Genomic DNA, 26608 nt, shown 5'->3' on the forward strand with positions numbered 1-26608 from the left:
TCTGTGTCTTGGAGTCCTTTGAGGGTCCACAGACCTAACAGCTGGCTGTGGGGGTTATCCAGAAGCTGGCTGTGGGGGTTATCCAGCAGCTGGCTCTGAGTCAAGTTCATCTTCCAATTCGCTGTCAAATTCTGAGTTTACCTCTACATTATCCTCGTCTTCAGAAATGTCTTCCTGTTCCACTTCACCGTGTTCTTCTAATGCATTCCACTCACTCTCCTCCATTATTAGCTCCAAGGCTCTGAGCAGAATATCTTTTGGCCATTTTGTTGGTAGATAATTGAAGTTCTGCACTTCACTGTAACTACACTGATGTCTCTGATTAGTCAGCTTCTCTCTGTGTGTGTGTGTGTGTGTGTGTGTGTGTGTGTGTGTGTGTGTGTGTGTGTGTGTGTGTGTGTGTGTGTGTGTGTGTGTGTGTGTGTGTGTGTGTGTGTGTGTGTGTGTGTGTGTGTGTGTGTGTGTGTGTGTGTGTGTGTGTGTGTGTGTGTGTGTGTTGCATCCGGGTCAGATCCTAACCTCTTATGAAGGACATAAATGCGGGTGGGCATTTTTTTCATAAGTGGAAAAAATTAAAAACAATTCCACATGTCCTTCACAATAAATAAAGCACCAGCCGTTGAGTTTCAGGTTGTACAAAAATATCCTTATATTTTTGAAAATGGAAATCGGGTCAATTTGACCCGAACACACATCTGATCAAAGTTAAGGTTCCGGATTATCAGTGGATTGTTTCTAAATCATCTCTGACATTAAAACCCTGTTTAACTCTGAACAGATTATTAAACCTGGAGTTATTTCAAACAGGAACTTTGTTTTCTAAAGTTACATCATGTTTTCTTTATTCAGACTGGGGGGCTGCAGGTTGTCAGAGATCAGCTGTTCTGCTCTGATCTCAGCTCTGAAGTCCAACATCCATCTGAGAGATCTGGACCTGAGTGAGAAAGCTCTGCAGGATTCAGGAGTGGAGCTGCTGAGAGATCTTCTGGAGAGTCCAGACTGCAGACTGGAGACTCTCAGGTCAGTTCACTGACTCTCTGTTACTGCTGGAGATCTCACATGTTTCATTAGTTATTCAACTTATTCTTCTACATATATATAACATCCATACGTTTGTAAATGTTGTTTATTCACATTTGTATTTCTCTAGATGTAGTCTGCAGTCATAACAGTTGATTGTTTCCTAAAGAAACTATTATTCTTCCACTGTTAGTTGTTAAAGTAAATGTATGTTTTCTTTAGTAAATGGTCTGAATAAAGAAGGTCCTCTGAACTAATATTAGTTTTACATAAAGTTGACTTTCTGACATAGAAATGTTTATGTTCCCAATAGGGCTTCACGATTTGGTGAAAAAGTCATATTGAGATTATTGTGGACAATATTGTGATTTGTGATTGAATGAACAAAGTGTAATATGTGCTTGGTCAGGGAAAGGAAAGAGCACAGACACATGATCATTTTGAGATCTCTATATCTCAAAGAATCATAAACAAATATAACAACAGCAATATCTGAGTAGTAGGCTACTGTTTGAAAATAACTTAGAAATTGACAAAATAAAATAAATACCAAAATATATCTTCTTTGAAAATAAAGGTTTTCTCTGCATACTTTCTGCACTACTATCCAGTAAATATAAGAACACATGCACATGTTCATTAAATAAGACATCTGGATGCCCAAACAAATGAACCTGAAAAGGATATTGCATTGTTTTTGTTACTTTCATTGCTATTGTATACATTTCTTAAGTGTAATTTAACTCAACTTCCTGTTTTATTTAGACATGCTTTTATTTTGAAGGCGACTTTGCCTATTAACAGGAAGCTACTGTTCCCAAAGAAAAACACTTGACGGAGATGAACGGAGATAAAGTACAGACATTAACGGAGATATCTACATTTAAATACGGCGACATCAAAATAAAGAGTTTACATTAAAGTATTAGCAAGAGGCACAAGGTTAGTGTTCACTGATATAAACATGTGTCCTGATTCGTTTATACTGTTTTATAACTATGCGGTTCACTTGTTTAATGGTATGCTAAAGTGATGCTAATAGTGAAGCTTAACCGTAGTTGTTGTTTTGTGTCTTTGTGTAGCTCTTACGTTGATTTTTGGAGTTTTCAATAAATGAGAAATCCTCAGTCAAGTGTACGACCATCTTTTGGAGGGATGTGCTACACTTGGTGTTCCGGTTTCCTGGTGTTAGCATTCCAGCTTCACAGTAGCATGCAGCTAGCACGTTCTTGTGTTTGTAGTTAAATGGAAAATAAAGTGTGGAGTTCCATATTAAACACACCGCCTCCGACTCCCATTCATCGGCTCTACACCACGCACATTTCATTATTTAATTAAATCACAGCCTGTTGCGGTTATGTAATCGCACAAGCTGATATCGCGATTCGATTAATCGTGCAGCCCTAGTTCCCAATCATTTAGACGTGTTTTCACAGATAATAAACAGAAGGCTGATATAAAGATGATCCTCAATAACAGAATGACGGTCACTGTTATTCAGGGAAAGATCATTGATTAGGACGCAGTAAAGATGAGCTGCACATTTCAGACCTGAACATCTGACTGGATTATAAACTGATTTTTATCCTCATCATGTTTTCTTTATTCAGACTGAGGGGCTGCAGTTTGTCAGAGATCAGCTGTTCTGCTCTGGCCTCAGCTCTGAAGTCCAACATCCATCTGAGAGATCTGGACCTGAGTCTCAACGCTCTGCAGGATTCAGGAGTGGGGCTGCTGAGAGATCTTCTGGAGAGTCCAGACTGCAGACTGGAGACCCTCAGGTCAGTTCACTGACTCTCTGTTACTGCTGGAGATCTCACATGTTTCATTAGTTATTCAACTTATTCTTCTACATATATATAACATCCATACGTTTGTAAATGTTGTTTATTCACATTTGTATTTCTCTAGATGTAGTCTGCAGTCATAACAGTTGATTGTTTCCTAAAGAAACTATTATTCTTCCACTGTTAGTTGTTAAAGTAAATGTATGTTTTCTTTAGTAAATGGTCTGAATAAAGAAGGTCCTCTGAACTAATATTAGTTTTACATAAAGTTGACTTTGTGACATAGAAATGTTTATGTTCCCAATAGGGCTTCACGATTTGGTGAAAAAGTCATATTGAGATTATTGTGGACAATACTGAGATTTGTGATTGAATCAGGTTCAGGTTATTTATTTGTACCCGTAGTTAGATTCTGTTTGCAGAGAAAAAGACACAAGGGTTCCATCCTGACACTAAAAACAAACACAAACAACACATCTCTATTAAAGGACAAGTAAAAGTACAAGTATACCCTGCTCAACCAAATCTCCAAATATTTGAAAAACATTTTAAGAAGGAAAACACTAGAACAAACATGGACATTCAAAATTCACAATTAAATGAATAAATAAAAATAGGCATCTGTGTGACGCTCCTATGATGTGTTGATTTGTGCAATAGCTGCTGGGATCAAACAGTTTGTATACCGCTTCGTTCTACTCCTTGGGACGAGTAACCTCCGGCCCGGAGGAAGAAGCTTGAATTCTGAGTGCAGAGGGTGGGAGTCATCGTCTAATGTGGAGCTGGATAACCGCTGTAACTGCCTGAGGTACAGGGTCTCCAGGTTTAGCTGTGGCTCACCAATCAGTCTGCTGGACCACTTGATGATCTGACTCAGAGAGTCTCTGCTCTTTAAAGTCAGGTTACCATGACATTAGTGAAAAAGACAGAACTGACTCGATAAAAGCACGATAAAACATAATCATCCTGGTTTTGTCAATGTTAAAATAGGACAATTTCCTCAGACAGTACAAACGCTGGTGCCCCCTTTTGCACACAGCTTCACAGTTTGGATCAGAGCTCCATTTTGAGTCAATAATTGTCCCGAGATATTTGTATGAAGAGGCGCTTTCACACCGCAGTACTTTTCCCACAAAGGTTCATGAGAACTTAGTTCATCAGAACTCTTTAGTTCTGATGAACTAAGTACAGATCGTGTTCACACCGGAATAAGTCCCTGAGGGAGGATTAGGCAAATGAAGCCGCTGACGTTACTTCGTCTTCTTCTGCTTTGGGTTTACTGGCAGGCCGCAAACAACTTCACGGCGTATACTGCCACCCGGAGTCCCCGGACGGAAGTCCCCGGAGTTGGGGACTGGCTTCAGTAGAAGCTGCTGGGACTCCCAGCAGCTTCTACTGTGCTTCACTTCACTTCACTGTGCTCCATGAGTCAGTGGAGATGCTGTCAGTACTGATGAGCTGTGAGGGAGATGAAGGAGTTGTTAAACATCTGATCAAAGTGAAAGATCCAGATTATCAGTGGATTGTTTCTAAATCATCTCTGACATTAAAACCCTGTTTAACTCTGAACAGATTATTAAACCTGGAGTTATTTCAAACAGGAACTTTGTTTTCTAAAGTTACATCATGTTTTCTTTATTCAGTCTGGAGAGCTGCAGGTTGTCAGAGATCAGCTGTTCTGTTCTGGCCTCAGCTCTGAAGTCCAACATCCATCTGAGAGATCTGGACCTGAGTCTCAACGCTCTGAAGGATTCAGGAGTGGAGCTGCTGAGAGATCTTCTGGAGAGTCCAGACTGCAGACTGGAGACTCTCAGGTCAGTTCACTGACTCTCTGTTACTGCTGGAGGTCTCACATGTTTCATTAGTTATTCAACTTATTCTTCTACATATATATAACATCCATACGTTTGTAAATGTTGTTTGATCACATTTGTATTTCTCTAAATGTAGTCTGCAGTCATAACAGTTGATTGTTTCCTAAAGAAACTATTATTCTTCCACTGTTAGTTGTTAAAGTAAATGTATGTTTTCTTTAGTAAATGGTCTGAATAAAGAAGGTCCTCTGAACTAATATTAGTTTTACATAAAGTTGACTTTGTGACATAGAAATGTTTATGTTCCCAATAGGGCTTCACGATTTGGTGAAAAAGTCATATTGCGATTATTGTGGACAATATTGTGATTTGTGATTGAATGAACAAAGTGTAATATGTGCTTGGTCAGGGAAAGGAAAGAGCACAGACAAATGATCATTTTGAAATCTGTATTTCTCAAAGAATCGTAAACAAATATAACAACAGCAATATCTGAGTAGTAGGCTACTGTTTGAAAATAACTTAGAAATTGACAAAATAAAATAAATACCAAAATATATCTTCTTTGAAAATAAAGGTTTTCTCTGCATACTTTCTGCACTACTATCCAGTAAATATAAGAACACATGCACATGTTCATTAAATAAGACATCTGGATGCCCAAACAAATGAACCTGAAAAGGATATTGCATTGTTTGTGTTACTTTCATTGCTATTGTATACATTTCTTAAGTGTAATTTAACTCAACTTCCTGTTTTATTTAGATATGCTTTTATTTTGAAGGCGACTTTGCCTATTAACAGGAAGCTACTGTTCCCAAAGAAAAAAACTTCACGGAGATGAACGGAGATAAAGTACAGACATTAACGGAGATATCTACATTTAAATACGGCGATATCAAAAGAAAGAGTTTACATTAAAGTATTAGCAAGAGGCACAAGGTTAGTGTTCACTGATATAAACATGTGTCCTGATTCGTTTATACTGTCTTATAACTTTGCGGTTCACTTGTTTAATGGTTTGCTAAAGTGATGCTAATATAGATGAAGCTTAAGCGTAGTTGTTGTGTTGTGTCTTTGTGTAGCTCTTACGTTGATTTTTGGAGTTTTCAATAAATGAGAAATCATCAGTCAAGTGTACGACCATCTTTGGGAGGGATGTGCTACACTTGGTGTTCCGGTTTCCTGTTGTTAGCATTCCAGCTTCACAGTAGCATGCAGCTAGCACGTTCTTGTGTTTGTAGTTAAATGGAAAATAAAGTGTGGAGTTCCATATTAAACACACCGCCTCCGACTCCCATTCATCGGCTCTACACCACGCACATTTCATTATTTAATTAAATCGCAGCCTGTTGCGGTTATGTAATCGCACAAGCTGATATCGCGATTCGATTAATCGTGCAGCCCTAGTTCCCAATCATTTAGACGTGTTTTCACAGATAATAAACAGAAGGCTGATATAAAGATGATCCTCAATAACAGAATGACGGTCACTGTTATTCAGGGAAAGATCATTGATTAGGACGCAGTAATGATGAGCTGTACATTTCAGACCTGAACATCTGACTGGATTATAAACTGATTTTTATCCTCATCATGTTTTCTTTATTCAGTCTGAGGAGCTGCAGGTTGTCAGAGATCAGCTGTTCTGCTCTGATCTCAGCTCTGAAGTCCAACATCCATCTGAGAGATCTGGACCTGAGTCACAACGCTCTGCAGGATTCAGGAATGAAGCTGCTGAGAGATCTTCTGGAGAGTCCAGACTGCAGACTGGAGACTCTCAGGTCAGTAAGGGGTCTCTGCTGGTTCAGCAGTATTGTATTAAACACAGGGAGGTGTTTCTCTCTCTGGGGAATCTCAACAGATCAGTGATGTTACCCACTGACTGCAGGCTCTTTCATTCTTCCATCAACTATAGAAGGCCAGCTGGAAATGGAAACATTTATATATATTATTATTTATTTATAGCCACTGTCATTTTGTTTTGTATATATTGATTGTTGTATTGTTTTATTTAGGTCTTAATGTGTGCACATTTACAAATGTGTCTTTTATTCTGTGTATATATATATAAATATTTACACACATATTTTTATATACATTTGTTTTTATATTCTGGATTGTGGGAAACGGTATTTCGATCTCTCTGTCTGTGCACACAAACTGGAAGATTGACACTAAAGCTGACTTTGACTTGACATTTAGTAATCAGCTCTCTCACAGACAAATGGGGTTTGACTGAAGAGTGGAAAAGGTAGTCTGTTTTGATGGGATGTTTTTAGTTTCTAGACTAATGACTGGTTCCTTCCTGTAATGCAGCTGAGAGCAGTCAGTCGTAGTGTTTGCAGAGAAGATATGATGGGATGGAAAGCATGAGATCAGTCAGGACTCTGAAGCTGACTCAAAGAACAAACACTTCTTTTAAACTGGATCTAAAACTGTTGGGTTGTGTTCATCCCTACAGGATCAGATATGATGAGACGATCAAAGCCAAGATCCAGAAGACCTGTGAGTACTGAATATCCTCCATTCATCCAGATATGAAACTCTTTCATGGAGCATGACCTCAGAGGAAAACAACACTCTTGTTTTTCTCTCTTCATCATTCTGGATGTTTCTCTTCATGTTTTATCATCATCATTATTCTCTCTCTCTCTCCTTCTCCTCTCAGGTGACAGGAAGTGAAGACACAGAAAGGTGAGAGGTGAAGTTTGTTTATTGAGGTTTCACCACGGAATAAATGTAGTTATTGGTTTTTCTGGAGAAAAAAAAGTCCTTAATTCAAAATGTTCCTCAAGTGAAAGTAGAAAAGTATTCTCATCAAAATCTAGTGAAAGTAGAAACAGTAAAAGTAGTCATTGTGCAGATTGGTCCATTTCAGAATAATAGATATGATATGTTTTATAATGATTGATCATGAAAGTGTTCTCAAAGCTGGTAAAGGTGCAGCTAGTTTGAATGACTTTGTATACTGCAGGGTAGCTGGTGGATTTACTCCAGGTGGAACTAAAGTCTGATTTAACACTTGATTAGATTTCACATCATTCATCCACATCTGTGAAGTAGGGATGTAACGGTTCACAGAAGTCACGGTTCGGTTCGTACCTCGGTTTGGGGTCACGGTTCGGTACGGGTTCGGTTCAACAAGAAAAAGCAAAAAAAAAGTCAAGACCAATACGGATACCGTTACATCCCTACTGTGAAGTAACTAAAGGGATTAAAGACATGTAGTGGAGTCAAAGTACACCATGTACCTCTGAACTGGAGTGGAGTAGAAGTACACAGAAGCATAAAATGGCAATACTCAAGTAAAAAATGGTACTTAAGTACAGTGCTTGAGTAAATGTACTTAGTTCCTCTCCTGATCTGTAAAGCTCTCCCAACATATGCAGGTTAGCATCCGGCAGCTTCTATGTGCTGGGGACCCGTACTCTACATTTCTATCATCAAACTTTGGGGTCCTCCACATCTCTGGGTTCCCAGCAGGACTCTCTGAGCTGCAGACACATTCTTTCTGTGACTTTGATCCAGATATTTGGAGCATAATAACTGAAGCTGTTTCTCCATGTTCAGGAACTCTGAGTCCTGCGGCAGGAAGCGGTCCTTCTCTCCAAGAACTCCTGGAGCCAGGCCTGCAAGCTGGTCCAGAACCAGAGTCCAACCGGTCGACCTCGTGAAGTTAAACTAAACTACACAATTATTAAAGATCATGTTTAAAGTTTAAAAAGGATGCTTTCAGACTGCAGGGTTTCCCACACATAGACTCTACTTGTATACAGGTATATTAACGGACGCCAAAGTATATTTCGTATATATATATATATATTTTGTATCCGTCCGCAAGCACGACGCCATCTGCAATCGATGAACCAGTGGACAATGATCCCTCGCTCTACGCCTCCTGTACCTGTTCGCTCTGTGTTGGGGAAATACTGAATGTTCCTTCTGTATCAGAGTAGCTCATGATAACAGAGGCCCTACGTAGCTGTGTACGTAGCCGGATGTCTGACTACATGGATGACGCTCATGAGACACTGTGTTGAAGTTATGATAGCTATGTTCCTCAGATTGGCATGATGACACGGCCCCTAGAGAGATAGACATATGACTGTCATGTTTATTGCTTACGCAGGCCTTAGCTAATCTGAACTAATGTCAGCATACTGCTTTGAACCGGTATTCCTCCATCTTGTTGACTGTAACTCCCTCTCTTGTATATAAGCATATCAAGGACTCTACTCTGGGAACTATTTGTCCCACGCAGCCCTGTGTGTGATGACTACTTCCATTCTTGAGAGGATAATAAATACATGGATCCTGATATTGAAGCTCAAGCCGGTGACGAGTGATATTTGTAGAACACTCTGCTATCGCGTGAAGGGTCTGCTAACAAGCGACCAGCAGAAAGGGAGACCTTACGAGAAACAGAAGACGACGTAAACATCGTTTCTCTGACTACAGTCAAAGCAGATACTTTGTGGAATATAAAAATGAAACTATAAGAATTACTCAGAATGTTCTTTTACAAATATTTCAAATGTTTCTATCCGAGTGCTTTTCTCTTGAATTATCCATAAATCTTGGAGCTTGTTTCCTGTGTATTTCATCATCTTAAAGGATATTTGATTTCATGTTTTTGTATTTGGGATTGTGGGAATCGATCTCTCTGTCTGTACACACAAACTGAAAGATTGACAATAAAGTTGACTTTGATGTAACTTTCAGATGAAAAATGTTTTTATTCTGTTTCTAGAACGCATAACAAGGGTTTGTCCTTTTAGAAATGGAAAGCAAAATGTATCCAAATGACACAATTGTTTGTACTGGTTATATGTACAAAGAGAAAAATAAAAGAAAGCACAAACAATAACGACTAAAGTGATCCCCTACATTCACTGCTAGTGAGCCTCATACACACAAATATTTAGCAGAAATATTGTTAAACTAATATATATGCATGTAATACATATGCATAAACATACATGCTACATACACTGCATACATACACACATACATATGCTGCACATAAGCTCTATCAATAACAGATCATTTTACAGAGTGTGGAGTACATTAAAAAAGGTCCCCAGGCTTCCTGAAATGTCCTGTTTCAGTATAGAAGTTCATATCTGATCTTTTCCAGTTTCATGCAGGACATTACATCCGTCAAGCAGCTAGCAGAGAGCAAAGGACAGAGATGGACGTTCTGCAGTTAAATGCATCTCCTTTCCTATGACCCCAAATAGAGCGGTGCAGTGATGACGTATTTTTGTAGGCCGACCCTGAAGGAAGCTGCTGGTTCCCTCGACAAAAAGCAACGGGATTTCTCCAGAGGATTTAGGAATATTGTAAAAAATAAGATCTGTGGAAAACAAACCAGTTTGATAAATGCACGTTTTGTTCAGTCGGATAATCTCCACATGTCTACCCTACTTTTAAAATGTTCGAATCCTAAATCTAACGGCCAGAAGCAAAATGCTAACGTTATGCTGTAAAGGAACTACAGCCGAGTCCAGCAGCACGACTTCAACGTCACGCCAACTTCAGATCCATATTCAAACACAGATTCTAAATGGTACGAGTTGAAGCGTTTAGGCTCTTGGGAATAGAGCGAAGTAATTGGTTAAGCTGGAGAGTGACGCCCCCGATCACTTATTGAGAGGAGAGAGAGTAGTTACATGGGAATAGTAAATGAAGAGTAAAGACTGTCTTCCTGGTTGAACTTACGCTGAGCTTCATTAGTCCTATTCAGCCACTTGGTAACAACCATCGTTTTTCAGACACGTCAACTCTTCAGAAATCACCAGTGGGGTCACTGCTGATAGATTTAATGTCGTAGAACAAAACGTGATCCGTCTCTTACATTTGTCTCAACCACAGACCTTATTTCCAGATATTTTCCAAAAACGAGTTCAAAAATCCCGTTGACTCTGAGACGAGGGAACAGGAAGTGGTGAAATGCTGACTCACTTCCTGGTTTGAGGACTCGTTCCTGCACCACTCTATAGGGCAGCCAGAGGATTTGGATCCAGTTCAGTGCTGAACACCTGGGATCAAGTTTGAAAGATCTCCGTCCAGTACATATGAATGAGAGAGGCTTTAGCATTTTTTAATTTTTTAAATAAAGAAGATTAATTGTATTAATTGTTCAAAGGAGACAGGCTGCATGTTTGCTAATCTAATAGATCCAAGCTAAAGACATTAAAGTCTCATTTTATCCTCAGAAAGTTAACAAAAAAAGCTTCCTAAACTTTTATTTTGACAATCACAATTCTGGAGAATCTCCTGACTGGTTTCACATCCACAGTTTGAACCAAAGTCTATGAAGAGTTTATCGCCGGCCACTAGAGGGTAGTGTCACTGCTGTCGCTGCCCAGTTATGCCGTGCTCTGACCCGGTAGTGCTGAGCGGACATTTTAGTTCAAACATTGTTTATTCACTCCACCTCGAGTTGAGACGTTCGTCCACTCTTTCATGTCAAACTGTTTCCACTATTATATTATACTATATATTATACTATTTATATATTATACTATTATACTACTATACTCTGTGTCGTGGTATATATTTGTGTTGATGTAATTGCATGGATGTAATACTTTGTCAGCTTATCTTACTGTATTAATCTGTTTCAGGGTGTCGTCATCCTTGTCAATAAAATACCGGAACTGACATTGAGGAGTGTGTTTCTTCAGTCTACAGATATTTCAGCGTGATGTAGCCCAGATGACTTTTTCTTTTATAAAAGTGTTTTGGTTTTGACACGTGAAAAAGTAGAATATTGCTCAATATATTGTCTCCAGTACTGAGCAAGATCACTCTCCATTCCAGTAATTCTTCACAAGCTCTGCAGCATTTTGAGGTGACGCTGCACAGATCAGTGCTGCAGAGATACAGCGACGAAGAGGAGGAGGAGGAAGAGGGGAGATGAGAGGAATCCTGCTACGAAGCTGGAATGGGAAAGACGACTTCAGCAGGGAGAGGAGATGAGGAAGAGGAGATGAGGAAGAGGAGAGGATTAGAATAAGAGAGGCAGGGAGAGGACGGATGAGATGAAGGTAGGCGATGAAAAATATGAGGAGAAATGGAATAGAAATGGAAAGTCTGGGTCTTACCTTGCTTCAGTCTCTGAGGAAAAATACAAATGTTTGGTTGAACTGTCCCTTTAAAGACATCATCACAATGCTCGTCCGACTCGTCCCCCTTGAGGTGTCAGTTGGAAATTATTTCTCAAAAATCTGACTTTTATAGGAATAAAACTGAAATGGATTTTATTTCTCAACATTTTGACTTTACCAGTAAAATCCTCAAAATTCCAACTTTTTCAGAGACATTCAGAAATACGTATTTTGGTCAAAATATTGACTTTTTCAGAAAAAATCAGACTTTTTCAGAAAAATTCAGACTTTTTCAGAAGAAAATAAAAATATATATTTTACTCAAAATTAGTTTTTCTCAAAATAAAGACTTTTTCAGAAAAAATCAGAAATCTGACTTTTTCAGAATTAAATTCGGATTTTTTTTGGAAAATTCTGACTTTGTAAAAAATCTATCTGACTTTTTTTGAACAATTTTGGGTTTTTCAGAAAAAACCGGTAATCTGACTTATTCAGAAATAAATTCATTCAGACTATGAAAAATTCAGACTTTTTCAGAACAACCTGAAATCTGATTTTTTTTTTCTGTAAAATTGTTGTGACCGTTATTTTGAGCACATCACTGTGTTTCACCCTCATGGGGAGTGGAGGATAAACGTTACAAATTCATTTTTTTCAATAAAGGATTTCTAAATCGGTGTTTTGGTTGAACTGTCCCTTTCAAAACAGAAGAGATCGTTTCTATAGCAACCTAAAAAAAAAACACATGCGGATGCTTTCAAATATATTAATTCATATATATATATATATATATATATATATATATATTTAAGCAATAGCTCACGACAGGCCGTGGTATATGCTAAGAGGGTTGTCAAAATATTGAACCACGCCCCTTAGCTGTGATATAATGAGCATATATCACGGCCTGAAGTGAGCTATTGCTTTTATAAAACGGTTACCAAGTGTGGCAATATGAAAGAAAAATACACACTCTAATTTAAATAGTTTTTATTAGTAAATAATGATGTTCAAAATGAAATAGTCCCTCCGTTGCCTTCTGCACAAAACATAGTGCAAGGTGGTTGCTATGCAAAAACACTAACAGCAAGCAAACATATTAGACAGAGAGCGTTGATCCATTATTTGGCTGTTTATTTACATTAATGTGTATGTTGCTGTTTATTGTGCATCCACTGAAAAACTGTCCAGCATCAGTAGCATGGCTTACGTGGTCACTTGTATAGGTTGAGGTTGTTCGAGGCTGTTGCTTGGCGTGGCGAGAATATTGCTCCACTTTCTCCGGTCCCCGAGATTGGGCTTCCAGTAGCTCTGGAGAGAGCTTTCGCACCTGTGGCCACTAACGGTCATAATTTCTCTGCTTTGTTTCAAGACCCGCATCAGAAAGCTTTTGAATGGTGCTACTTTTCCAGTTGGTCTACCTGCTCTTCACGTAGCTCTGCATGTCGTAGTTTAGGTGCTTTTTTTCTGGAGATAGGCACTGCTCAATCCACTCCTCCATACTATAGTAAGACCCCCCCGGAGGTCGAAGTTAATCTTAAATGTTTCCATTTTATGCTTTGTAAGTTTGTTTCGTAACGGAAGAAATTTAAATATATTTATAAAACTGACAAGTCAAATCAAGCAATCTGATTGGTCGATAGCGTTTTTGCGGACCTCTTTGATTACAGATTTGAAAACATCGTTGCTTGCTTTAAAAGTAGCACAATTCATTATGTTAAACCTTCAAAAGTATCTAGATATCCCTGCCCTAATGCCAAAGGAACTGCACACTGAATATGTTTTGCCGTTTGATGTCTATGTCCAGACCGCTGCGTCAAAAAGGAGGGCTTCTGCCCCGTTACTTCTCCGCTGCTTTCTTGTTCCAGTTTTTGCTTTTCAGCCCAACGGTATACTGTTTTTCTCAGACGCGGAGGGATACTGACTTGTTGTGAAAAGTAACTTACAATTCTACCCGTGGTATACGCTCAGTATTATAGTTTTATAAATATATATATATATAAGAATAAAGCAATGAAAGGGAATGAAAATAAAGTTGTCATTAAGTTATTAAAATATCAAACAGATGTAGGTTAAAGCTTGACTGATGATTCTAAAATGGGTTTAAACAATTAATTTGGTGGAAAATAATGACTTTATTTACTAGAAATCGTTAGTTAGCACTAAATGAAAGTTTGGGAAGCTGCACCTCATCTTCATCATCCTCTTCATCATCATCATAATGCTTTTCCCCCTTAAAGTGTCAAGTGGCAATTTTAGCAGATCAATTCAGGAATAAAATAAAACAATTGGTATTTAAAATAAAATTAAAACATAGTGTGCAGACATTTACATATGCAACAAATGGATATATACACAAACAGCTGGTTTAAATTCTTTATGAATAAGGCTTTTATATCAACAAGCCTTTTTTATACTGCCACATAACACTGGAGACGTCTGAACAGAAGCAGTGAGTCTGCGGTTAAACCCAGAATAACTCAAACGTGTCATTCAAATGTGTTTTATATTACATACATTACATTATAATACATGCAGAGCCTCTCTGTTCAATTAAAACCCAAAGAAAATAACATTTTCAAGGTTAGGTGTTTGTTGTGTGGTCACCACAGCGTGGGCGGGCACAGCAGCCAGGTTACACTTGGCGTACTCGGAGATTTCCACTGGGGCAGCCTGCCCAGGGCAGATCAGCTGGTAGTCATCAGCGTTTACTCCACTAGCCCATGCTGGACCATTGCCTTTGACAAGAAGAGGTGGAGGATGTTTTAGGTTTATATAAATAACACATTCATAGCTGAGATTAAGACAGGTAAGTGTCAGTCTCTCACCATTGCTGTTTTCTGGAACAATTGTGTGTTTTATGAAAGCAACCTCCCCTGCATCCTCAACCAAACACCTATAATGAGATGCACAACATAACAACACAAAGATGAGGTGCTCTGGAAGAGAAAGTAAATACCATGGAAATACCTTTATTTGCTTTATTAGACCAGAAGATTGATACCCCTGAATGTTAAGTAAAGGGCTAAAGTCAGGTGGAAGTTAGCTTAGCTTAGCATCAAGAATAAAGCATAGGGAAACAGCTAGCCTGGCTCTCTTGAAAAGTAAAAATAAAATGGTTTATTAGCAGCAAAAAAGTTCATTAATTAATACAAGATATCTTTAGTTTTTATGCCATACACAAACATATGTGTGTTTTGGGGTTTTATGAGGAGTTTGTGCTATTCCTTGGCTACCAGGATTGAAACTGAAACAGTTTGAATGTGGATGAATGTCCACTGTCCTTTGTCCTACCTCAAAGCTCCTGCGTAGCCGTTGTACTGCTCTTCAGCACTGGCAGTGCACTTTGACTCATCTCCCACCGTTCTTCCACTGCCGGCACACTGAGAACAGAACGGAGAGCTGGGGTCTGAACCGGGGGCACAGCCGCTGCTGAAGAACTTGGCTGAGGAGAGGACGAGACGAAGGGGGCAGGTGTTACACTCAGAGGAAGGAAGGAAACAAATCATGGATCCTAAAACCTGCATTTCTAGTGCATGATTTTGGAGAAAACGTTATTGTGTTAATTTTGTTCCCTGAGAAAAAATGTGTTTGTGTCTAGGATCATTTCAATGTGTTCTAGGTCATAGGGAGGTGGTCGAAGTTGATGTTGGGTATGCAAAACACAGAACTGTGGAAACCTAAATGATCTCTGTTTTGTTTCTTTGGTCACCATGGTGATGAGCCGTAATTGCTGTGTTTTGGATCTTACATCTCAGAGATCCAAACAGTGTTGTCTATGTGAAAAATGGTATTAATAGTCTTAAGCTTATCTAACCAAGCGCTTTGAGTCGTCTAAACGCACTAAAAACCGTACAAAAAAATGATGTTTAGTTCCTACAACTTTGTAAATACTGCGCATTCAATAAAAAAAGTCTTTATATTGTTGATCACAAACATAATCTTGGCAGCTTTACGTGTCTTTGGTTACGTATTTGCACATGGGAAGAGCACACGGTCGCTGACTGAAGTCACAGTCTTGAGTCTGTTTGTGGATTCGACCCATGGGGATGTTCCAGCCAGCAGTTCTGCCGAGTCCAGTGTGGCAAGACCTGTGGCTCTCCAACGTGTCCCAGGTCAGACCCGAACTCTTCTTTACCAAAAGGAGATGATCTTTCCTCCTTCATCACTTTTCGCCATTTATTATCCATTTTCATTGGCTGAAATATAAAATCAAACTGAAGACAATTTTTGAAGAATATTTTTGATGTGATTCCTTTTGGAGCACATCTCATTAACTGTGTGCATTCCCTGGGTATATCACTCTCAGAGGGGGGAGAAGTACTCAGATCGTGTACTCAAATAAAATTACCAGAGTGTAGAAATACTCTTTTACAAGAAAAAGTCATTCAGAATGTCATTCAATAAAAAGTACAAAAGTATTGGCATCAAAAAATATGCTTAAAGTACCGAAAGTAAAAGTATTTATTATGCAAATTGTCCCATTCCAGAATAATGTATGATGTGTTTTATCATCTGCCCAATCTGCCCCTTCCTTCAGACTTCCTCACAGAGCCCCTCCTCCAACACACACGAACGCTCACATGACCAATGAGGGCACGGGATAAGTTTGTGCACAGACAGAAGGCTGACAGGCAGGTAGGCCATCCAGTTACTTTAGCCGGGCTACGGTTTCCACAAATTAATTTTTCTTATGTATTTGTTGTCAAAGCACTTCATATATTCATTGCTATCAGGACGTTAAGAGCATTCCATGGAATATAACAAAAAGTGTATCTGAAATAAATTACATACCCCACCTTTAACTGGTAACATAAGATACAGGACTGTCTCAGAAAATTAGAATATTGTGATAAAGTTCTTTATTTTCTGTAATGCAATTAAAAAAACAAAAATGTCATACATTCTGGATTCATTACAAATCAACTGAAATATTGCAAGCCTTTTATTATTTTAATATTGCTGATTATGGCATACAGCTTAAGAAAACTCAAATATCCTATCTCTAAATATTAGAATATCATGAAAAAGTATACTAGTAGGGTGTTCAACGAATCACTTGAATCGTCTAATTAACTCGAAACACCTGCAAGGGTTTCCTGAGCCTTGAAAAACACTCAGCTTGGTTCAGTAAACTAAATCACAAGTATGGGGAAGACTGCTGATCTGACTGCTGTCCAGAGGACCGTCATTGACACCCTCCATCAGGAGGGTAAGACACAAAAAGACATTTCTCAAAGAGCAAGCTGTTCACAGAGTGCAGTTTCAAAGCACATCCACAAAAAGTCTGTTGGAAGGGGGAAATGTGGCAGGAAACGCTGCACAACCAAGAGAGATGACCGCAGCCTTAACAGCATTGTGAAGAAGAGTCGCTTCCAGAATTTGGGGGAGCTTCAAAGACAGTGGACTGAAGCTGGAGTCCAGGTATCAAAAGTCACTGTTCACAGACGTGTCCGGGAAATGGGCTACAATAGCCGTATTCCCATGGTCAAGCCACTTCTGAACTCAAGACAACGGAAGAGGCGTCTGACTTGGGCTAAGGAAAAGAAGCACTGGACAGTTGCACAGTGGTCCAAAGTCCTCTTTTCAGACGAAAGCAAGTTTTGTATTTCATTTGGAAGTCAAGGCGCCAGAGTCTGGAGAAAGGCTGGAGAGGAGCAAAATCCAAGTTGCTTGAAATCCAGTGTGAAGTTCCCACAGTCAGCGATGGTTTGGGGAGCCATGTCAGCTGCTGGTGTTGGTCCACTGTGTTTCATCAAGCCCAGAGTAAATGCAGCTGTGTACCAAGAGATTTTAGAGCACTACATGCTTCCGTCTGCTGAAAAGCTCTATGGAGATGAGGAATTCATTTTCCAGCATGATCTGGCACCTGCCCACAGTGCCAAAACCACCAGTAACTGGTGTACTGACCATGGCATTACTGTCCTCGATTGGCCTGCAAATTCCCCTGACCTGAACCCCATAGAGAATATGTGGGGTATTGTGAAGAAGAAGCTGAAAGACACCAGACCCAACAATGCTAATGAGCTAAAGGCCGCTATTGAAGCATCCTGGGCATCCATAACACCTCAGCAATGCCACAGGCTGATTGCCTCCATGCCACGCCGCATTGATGCAGTAATCCGTGCAAAAGGATTCCCAACCAAGTACTGAGTGCATGAATGGACATTTTCAAATGTTTGATTGTGTTTTGCTGTTATAAATCTTTTTTTTTTACTTGGTCTGAGGAACTATTCTAATTTTTTGAGATAGGATTTTTGAGTTTTCTTAAGCTGTATGCCATAATCAGCAATATTAAAATAATAAAAGGCTTGCAATATTTCAGTTGATTTGTAATGAATCCAGAATGTATGACATTTTTGTTTTTTTAATTGCATTACAGAAAATAAAGAACTTTATCACAATATTCTAATTTTCTGAGACAGTCCTGTATAGGCTAAATGAACAACACAAATAAAATAAGTTACATTTATTTGTTATTGGCTATGGTAGGTTATTGGTTATGTTCACATACTTATTTGATTAATAAAATGCAAACCGATCTTTTTCATATGGCTGTTTAAAGTTGTACCCCCTAGATCAGGTCTCTGTAATCGGGCGCTCAAAGTGCACCAGGTTGAAGCATTTTACTTTAAAATGTAAAAAAAAAACTTCCCGGGGGGGGGCATACCCCAGGACCCCCCTAGAGGATGTGACGTCCACCCCCCAATTAAAACATGTTCTTACAATACTAAATGCATATGAAGCCTTTCAATACAAACTGTCAACATGTCCTCATTGTTCTTTGTCTACCTCTCCACAAACACCTGCCTCCTTACCTGAATTACATGTTGTGGTGTGTAATACTGTCCCTCCACCAGAAATGAGATGTCTTCCACACGCCTTCCTCCACTGTATGCACACTCAATGTTTCTGTAGTCGGTCACTCACCGTCACATTTCACCGTGCATTCCTTGACTTTTTTATTTGGTAGGGCTGTACTGTCTATATATAGCTTTCCTGACACGTGATGCAACATTAGGAACCATTTTTGAAGAGTATGCAATTCCATAAGGCACATTTGTATGATGCTTTCACACCTTGTCATTCTTTTCTTAAAACACATTTCAAAGTGCATTTTGTTCCGTCCATTAGGTGTATTTTATTCTAATGCAAAGGACCAGGATTGAAGGAGGCACATTATAAAACCCACAGGCCTGAATCGGATGCATATCGAGGCTTGGGTGGTGTTTTGGGTCCTATTTCTTAACCAAGTGGCTACTTAACAAAGGGATTCACTGTATCTGACAGAGTCTGGGTGACTATAGATATTGTGTGTGTTTGGGATATACATGGAGTGGTGTTTTTTAAAACATGAATTTTGATTTTAGCATCACTTGAAATAAATTGAAACTAAAACCAGTGTTGTTTGTCTTTTTATCTTAAAAAGTAAATAAACAAAAGCCACTGAAACACCTATACAAATGAATGGTTAGGACAAGCTCACCTACATTGAGGAAACAAAAGGAAACACAATATAACATACCTTGGCCCAAAAGACCAAATGCTAAATTATTTTGAAAGTTATTTTGTTATTTGGTTGAAATAACTCCCTAGTCCCATATACTTAGAATATAGAATATCTAAATCATTGAACTTAATCATTGCTTACTGAGACTTCTACATACATTTTTACCAGAGGTGGGAAGTAGTGGAGTACAAATACTTCCTAACTAAAGTACATTTTTCTGGTATCAGTACTTTACTCACAACTTATTTTTCTGAAGACTTTTTACTTTGACTTCTTACATTTTGAACTCAAATACCTGAACTTTCTACTTCTCACATGTTGAACACAAATACCTGTACTTTCTACTTCTTACATGTTGAACACAAATACCTGTACTTTCTACTTCTCACATGTTGAACACAAAAAATACCTGTACTTTCTACTTCTTACATGTTGAACTCAAATACCTGTACTTTCTACTTCTTACATGTTGAACACAAATACCTGTACTTTCTACTTCTTACATGTTGAACCCAAATACCTGTACTTTCTACTTCTTACATGTTGAACACAAATACCTGTACTTTCTACTTCTTACATGTTGAACTCAAATACCTGTACTTTCTACTTCTTACATGTTGAACACAAATACCTGTACTTTCTACTTCTTACATGTTGAACACAAATACCTGTACTTTCTACTTCTTACATGTTGAACACAAATACCTGTACTTTCTACTTCTTACATGTTGAACACAAATACCTGTACTTTCTACTTCTTACATGTTGAACACAAATACCTGTACTTTCTACTTCTTACATGTTGAATACAAATACCTGTACTTTCTACTTCTTACATGTTGAACACAAATACCTGTACTTTCTACTTCTTACATGTTGAATACAAATACCTGTACTTTCTACTTCTTACATGTTGAACACAAATACCTGTACTTTCTACTTCTTACATGTTGAACACAAATACCTGTACTTTCTACTTCTTACATGTTGAACACAAATACCTGTACTTTCTACTTCTTACATGTTGAACTCAAATACCTGTACTTTCTACTTCTTACATGTTGAACCCAAATACCTGTACTTTCTACTTCTTACATGTTGAACTCAAATACCTGTACTTTCTACTTCTTACATGTTGAACCCAAATACCTGTACTTTCTACTTCTTACATGTTGAACTCAAATACCTGTACTTTCTACTTCTTACATGTTGAACCCAAATACCTGTACTTTCTACTTCTTACATGTTGAACTCAAATACCTGTACTTTCTACTTCTTACATGTTGAACTCAAATACCTGTACTTTCTACTTCTTACATGTTGAACACAAATACCTGAACTTTCTACTTCTTACATGTTGAACACAAATACCTGTACTTTCTACTTCTTACATGTTGAACCCAAATACCTGTACTTTCTACTTCTTACATGTTGAACTCAAATACCTGTACTTTCTACTTCTTACATGTTGAACCCAAATACCTGTACTTTCTACTTCTTACATGTTGAACACAAATACCTGTACTTTCTACTTCTTACATGTTGAACCCAAATACCTGTACTTTCTACTTCTTACATGTTGAACTCAAATACCTGTACTTTCTACTTCTTACATGTTGAACCCAAATACCTGTACTTTCTACTTCTTACATGTTGAACTCAAATACCTGTACTTTCTACTTCTTACATGTTGAACCCAAATACCTGTACTTTCTACTTCTTACATGTTGAACTCAAATACCTGTACTTTCTACTTCTTACATGTTGAACCCAAATACCTGTACTTTCTACTTCTTACATGTTGAACTCAAATACCTGTACTTTCTACTTCTTACATGTTGAACTCAAATACCTGTACTTTCTACTTCTTACATGTTGAACACAAATACCTGAACTTTCTACTTCTTACATGTTGAACTCAAATACCTGTACTTTCTACTTCTTACATGTTGAACCCAAATACCTGTACTTTCTACTTCTTACATGTTGAACCCAAATACCTGTACTTTCTACTTCTTACATGTTGAACCCAAATACCTGTACTTTCTACTTCTTACATGTTGAACTCAAATACCTGTACTTTCTACTTCTTACATGTTGAACCCAAATACCTGTACTTTCTACTTCTTACATGTTGAACTCAAATACCTGTACTTTCTACTTCTTACATGTTGAACTCAAATACCTGTACTTTCTACTTCTTACATGTTGAACACAAATACCTGTACTTTCTACTTCTTACATGTTGAACACAAATACCTGTACTTTCTACTTCTTACATGTTGAATACAAATACCTGTACTTTCTACTTCTTACATGTTGAACACAAATACCTGTACTTTCTACTTCTTACATGTTGAACACAAATACCTGTACTTTCTACTTCTTACATGTTGAACACAAATACCTGTACTTTCTACTTCTTACATGTTGAACCCAAATACCTGTACTTTCTACTTCTTACATGTTGAACTCAAATACCTGTACTTTCTACTTCTTACATGTTGAACCCAAATACCTGTACTTTCTACTTCTTACATGTTGAACTCAAATACCTGTACTTTCTACTTCTTACATGTTGAACCCAAATACCTGTACTTTCTACTTCTTACATGTTGAACTCAAATACCTGTACTTTCTACTTCTTACATGTTGAACCCATATACCTGTACTTTCTACTTCTTACATGTTGAACTCAAATACCTGTACTTTCTACTTCTTACATGTTGAACCCATATACCTGTACTTTCTACTTCTTACATGTTGAACCCAAATACCTGTACTTTCTACTTCTTACATGTTGAACTCAAATACCTGTACTTTCTACTTCTTACATGTTGAACCCAAATACCTGTACTTTCTACTTCTTACATGTTGAACTCAAATACCTGTACTTTCTACTTCTTACATGTTGAACTCAAATACCTGTACTTTCTACTTCTTACATGTTGAACACAAATACCTGAACTTTCTACTTCTTACATGTTGAACTCAAATACCTGTACTTTCTACTTCTTACATGTTGAACCCAAATACCTGTACTTTCTACTTCTTACATGTTGAACCCAAATACCTGTACATTCTACTTCTTACATGTTGAACCCAAATACCTGTACTTTCTACTTCTTACATGTTGAACTCAAATACCTGTACTTTCTACTTCTTACATGTTGAACTCAAATACCTGTACTTTCTACTTCTCTCATTTTCCAAACAGGCTGGTTCCTTTAGTCTGAATGTGTGTTTGGTGGCGTGATCATTATTCTTTAGAGTCATTGCGTGCCTATTGATTTGAACACGATCCGTGTATCCATCATTTCCTGGTCTTCTCTAAAGAAGAGGGACCAATGAAAACGTTGTCATGTTGCCGTTGTTCAGCATGGAAACATTCATTAGCTAACAATGACATGATTGTTCTATTAATATAAAGGGAGGTCAGGTACTCTTTAAAACAGCTGGTAGTTATGGGTACTTTTTACTGAAGTACATTTCAAAGCCTCTTTACTTTGACTTGAGTAAAGAAGTTTAGTCAGTACTTCTACTTTTACCAGTCCTGAGTCCTAGATCTGAGTCCTGGTCTTCGAGTTGTGGCTGAACCTGTCTCTGCGGTCCTGCCTGACTCTCACCATACTACTTCCCTGATGGCTTCCACAGGATTGTTGACATCCTCGTGGATTCATCTTCTTATTACAGACACATGCATTTCCAAACATTTGGTCTACCCACGCTGTAAAATGTATTATCTCTTTGATTTACACACGGCATCTATTGCACGTCTGTCCGTCCTGGGAGAGGGATCCCTCCTCTGTTGCTCTCCCTGAGGTTTCTCCCATGCTCCCCTTTAAACTGTGGGGTTTCTCTGGAAGTGTTTCCTTGTACGATGTGAGGGTCTAAGGACAGACACACAATGTGCTTTTGCTTATATCCTTGTATTTTGTGGAGATGATAACATTTATAACAGCACTTTCAATTGCTCTGAAAGTTGGGCACGTGTCTTTAACAATATCTTTGAGTTGCTATAATATTTTATTTCACTTCCTCCTTTTATTTTGACTTTTTGTGTCAAGTTGTACACAGTGCGAGGAGAAACACAGTGACTGTTGTCTCTTCAGTAAATATTTTAAGAGCTCACATCACCTGGAATGTCCCGCATATTCACGTTCTACACCTTAAAGCCCCAAGAGACAAAAGTAAAATGTGTGATATTGGGCTAATTAAATAAACTTTGATTAACTTTTATTGCTGTATTTGGCGCGAGAAGTACACTTCACGTCAGAGCCCTCAAGAGCCAGACATAGGCCTAAATGTTTATTAGCGTCAAAAATGTTTTTGCTATTAAAGGTTTTGCTACTCCCTAAACCTCAGGAACAGGATGTAATGGATGGGATTTCTAACAGGTTTGAGATTTTAGATTTTGAAGCTCTTCTCCACTAAAGCAATGAGATCACGAAAGCAGAGATAACCGTTTTGTTGTTACAATGGAGATTCTTTTTAAACGACTTAGACTTGTGTTTTGGGGATCAATAAAGTCCAAACCATCGTCGGGATGTCACCCAATGAGTGACGTCTAAAGAAGATGAAAAATATAAATTAAACATTGTTGAGAAAATGCTGCATCTCTTGCATTTATTGAAGTAGAGGAGCCTTATTGTTTACCTTTTTAATATCATTTTGTTCAGTTTCAATTGCTTGGTTTTCGTGAAATTAGCCTGTTTTCCTCTTAAGTGTAACAGATTGATGCATCTCCAAAGATCACCTTAAAGGCTTCTGAAACTGGGGACAGAAGGGGAGAGGGTACCAGGAAGGCACTTTGTAAGTATTTGAGTGAAACAGGTTGATTACAAGAATTTAAAATAACATAAACACAGTGGCATACTTCCACAAGTGGTGATAGGATGACATGGTGATACACACTCTTGTACAGTAGGTGGCAGTATGCACCTTCAAGTTAATAAGTTTGTGTGTGTGTGTGTGTGTGTGTGTGTGTGTGTGTGTGTGTGTAAATATGCAGTGGTGTTCATTTGTAAATCATTTAGTATAATCACACATTCTGTGTTTTATATTTAATAATTCTGTGTTCTTCATTTATTGAACGTGCAATACCTGACTAGGTCTGAGAGGCGGAACCTCTGAAATGTAGTCACTGTACTCAGAAGATTATTTTTGTGGGGACTTCCCCCTTCATATTGTGTGTTCCTCACGTTTCCTCTTCCCTTTTTGAGAATGTTCCATGTGAGAAGAGTTGGTGTGAGGAGAAAAACTAATGATTTGTTGTATGTTGTCAGATTATCATTGAATAAACGGAGATCGCCTCAACTGTGTGCTGGCTCGGGTCTCATCCATCAACAACACATTACAAGCAGACACCGCTTAACGACACACCGGTTACATGTGTGTGTACAGTGTGGGGTGTCCAGTGTACGTGTGTGTGTGTGTGTGTGTGTGTGTGTGTGTGTTTAAATGGGGGTTAAGCATTGAAGTCTTCAATGTTTTGGTTTTTATGTTGGAACTTGAGCATGATTCCTATCAGAGGGAGGAGCTGCAGACAGGTGAGGGTGTCACCTGAAAGTATGAAGTCAGACTTGTCAGATATCGTTTTACAGCTTGACGGAGCAGGAGGACAACAGGGTGAGTGTTAACACCAGGGTCTGCTTTCTAACACATTAATTATTTACTCTGTCAAACTGGATGTCAGAAAATAACTTATTGGTTAAAAATCTGCGTCCTAGAGTCCAATGAGACTTCTGCAAGTGTTGTAAACTTTTATTATTTCCTGTTTTCTGATTCATCAGAGTTACATGTGACGCAGTCAAAATGGAGAGCGGCCTGAAGTCTGACTGATTTCATGTTTTAACGAAGTTTATTATTAAGATGGTTTAGATTGAAGTGTGTGTGTGTGTGTGTGTGTGTGTGTGTCTCCAGTGTTACTGGTTTTCTCTTAGACTGGTGAAGATGAGTGATTTAAAAGATGAGGAAGAGGACACATCTTCAGTCTCCAGCTGTCTGTCTCTGAAGAGTGACCGGTCTATGGGGAAACCTATAAACTTCAGTGATGAACCTGGACCCTCAGACACAAAGTAAGAGTCTGTTTCTACTGTAACCTGACCTGAAGAGGATTCTGTTTTTAGTACATTAACAAAGTTGAGCTCTTGCTCCTTGTCATCATCAGCAATAATCAAGTCTCCTGTGATTTTGGTGCAGTTTCCCCACTTGAAAGGGACTTGAGGCATCTACTGACTTTGAACAGGATTCCACTCCAAGGACACAGCTTTACTTTTCAGTCTTTTATTTCAGCAGTTTACTGAAAACAGAAGTCCATTTACTTGCTGAAAGGGTCATTTAGTGCAGGGGAAAACCTTTGAAACAAGAAAGATGCATTTAGACAACTAGCAAGTTATTAAAATAAACAAAGCATGCAAACAATACACTGACACAGCTGCCTTAAAGGTGAATATTTTACAAATGAACTGGGAAGACTAAGCACAGAAATATTCATTTAAAAACATAAATTCTCTAAACCCAAGCTCTTTTAAAATCTCCGCAGATTTAATTAACTGGATTTTATTAGCAATGTTTTTAATAAATCAAATGAATTCTTTATAACAAGAAAGATTGTTTCCTCTATTTTAGCAGGAATATTCAGTGAACTAAATTAGCAGGATTTTATTAGAAAGGCTTTTAGTAAATGGAAATGAATACTTTTTAACAATAAATATTGTATTGCATTTATTTATTGTTCTTCTTAAATTCAATGTATTTAACCTCCTAAAATCGTCTATATCCTTTTAACACCTATCAGAGTAGGCTAATTGCAGGATGTTAAATTAAATACAATTAAGGTCCTTCTTTTATCTATCCTTTTAACAATAACTAACAGAGAGTCTAAGCACAGAATGTTCTGCAAAATTAGCACACCAAATTGATACTTAATATACAAACAATGACGCGCAGGGTTATAAAAGGACACGTGGCACACACGCAAACAATTTACCAGAACATAAAACATCTTAGCGCACCGTGGCTCTGCGGACCTCTCACACAACACTAAGGATCTGAGTGTGTTACCGGCTGCCTGTCCTGACTTGGTAGAATGCCTCCCGTCTGCACGCTTCAGTGTGTTACCGGCTGCCTATCCTGACTTGGTAGAATGCCTCCTGTCTGCGTGCTTCAGTGTGTCACCCGGCTCGCACGCACCAACTATTTAACTCCTTCAGGTAGCGGCACCGGGGCTTTCTGATTAGTGTGATTACACCCGGCTTGCCAGAGGAGGACCGCCTTCAGTGTACATATTTGTAACGTTAATGATTTAATTTCTCTTTAAAATTAAGCTATTTTGTTATTGATATGTATTTATATATATTA

The 26608-nt window shown here is 38.3% G+C and overlaps 2 protein-coding genes across 2 annotated transcripts in view; one reads left to right on the forward strand and one right to left on the reverse strand.

Annotated features, from left to right (window-relative positions):
• LOC307030933 (uncharacterized protein) overlaps positions 1–26608 on the forward strand; it is a 354919-nt gene that overhangs the window by 153942 nt on the left and 174369 nt on the right. The window contains exons 20-22 of the mRNA XM_079667564.1: positions 2631–2801; positions 4451–4621; positions 6235–6405. Of these exons, the coding sequence (XP_079523690.1) occupies positions 2631–2801; positions 4451–4621; positions 6235–6405 (513 nt within the window). The remainder of the gene's footprint in view (positions 1–2630; positions 2802–4450; positions 4622–6234; positions 6406–26608) is intronic.
• LOC307034573 (lactotransferrin-like) lies at positions 13820–25476 on the reverse strand (the record flags this gene model as incomplete). The annotated part of the gene is made up of 4 exons (XM_079673405.1): positions 13820–14778; positions 15091–15181; positions 15693–15896; positions 25175–25476. 4 exons carry the CDS (start codon positions 25474–25476, stop codon positions 14290–14292), a joined length of 1086 nt encoding a protein of 361 aa, XP_079529531.1. The 3' UTR covers positions 13820–14289.

Source organism: Notothenia rossii (assembly GCF_949606895.1).
Source record: "Notothenia rossii genome assembly, chromosome: 3".
Classification (NCBI taxonomy): domain Eukaryota; kingdom Metazoa; phylum Chordata; class Actinopteri; order Perciformes; family Nototheniidae; genus Notothenia; species Notothenia rossii.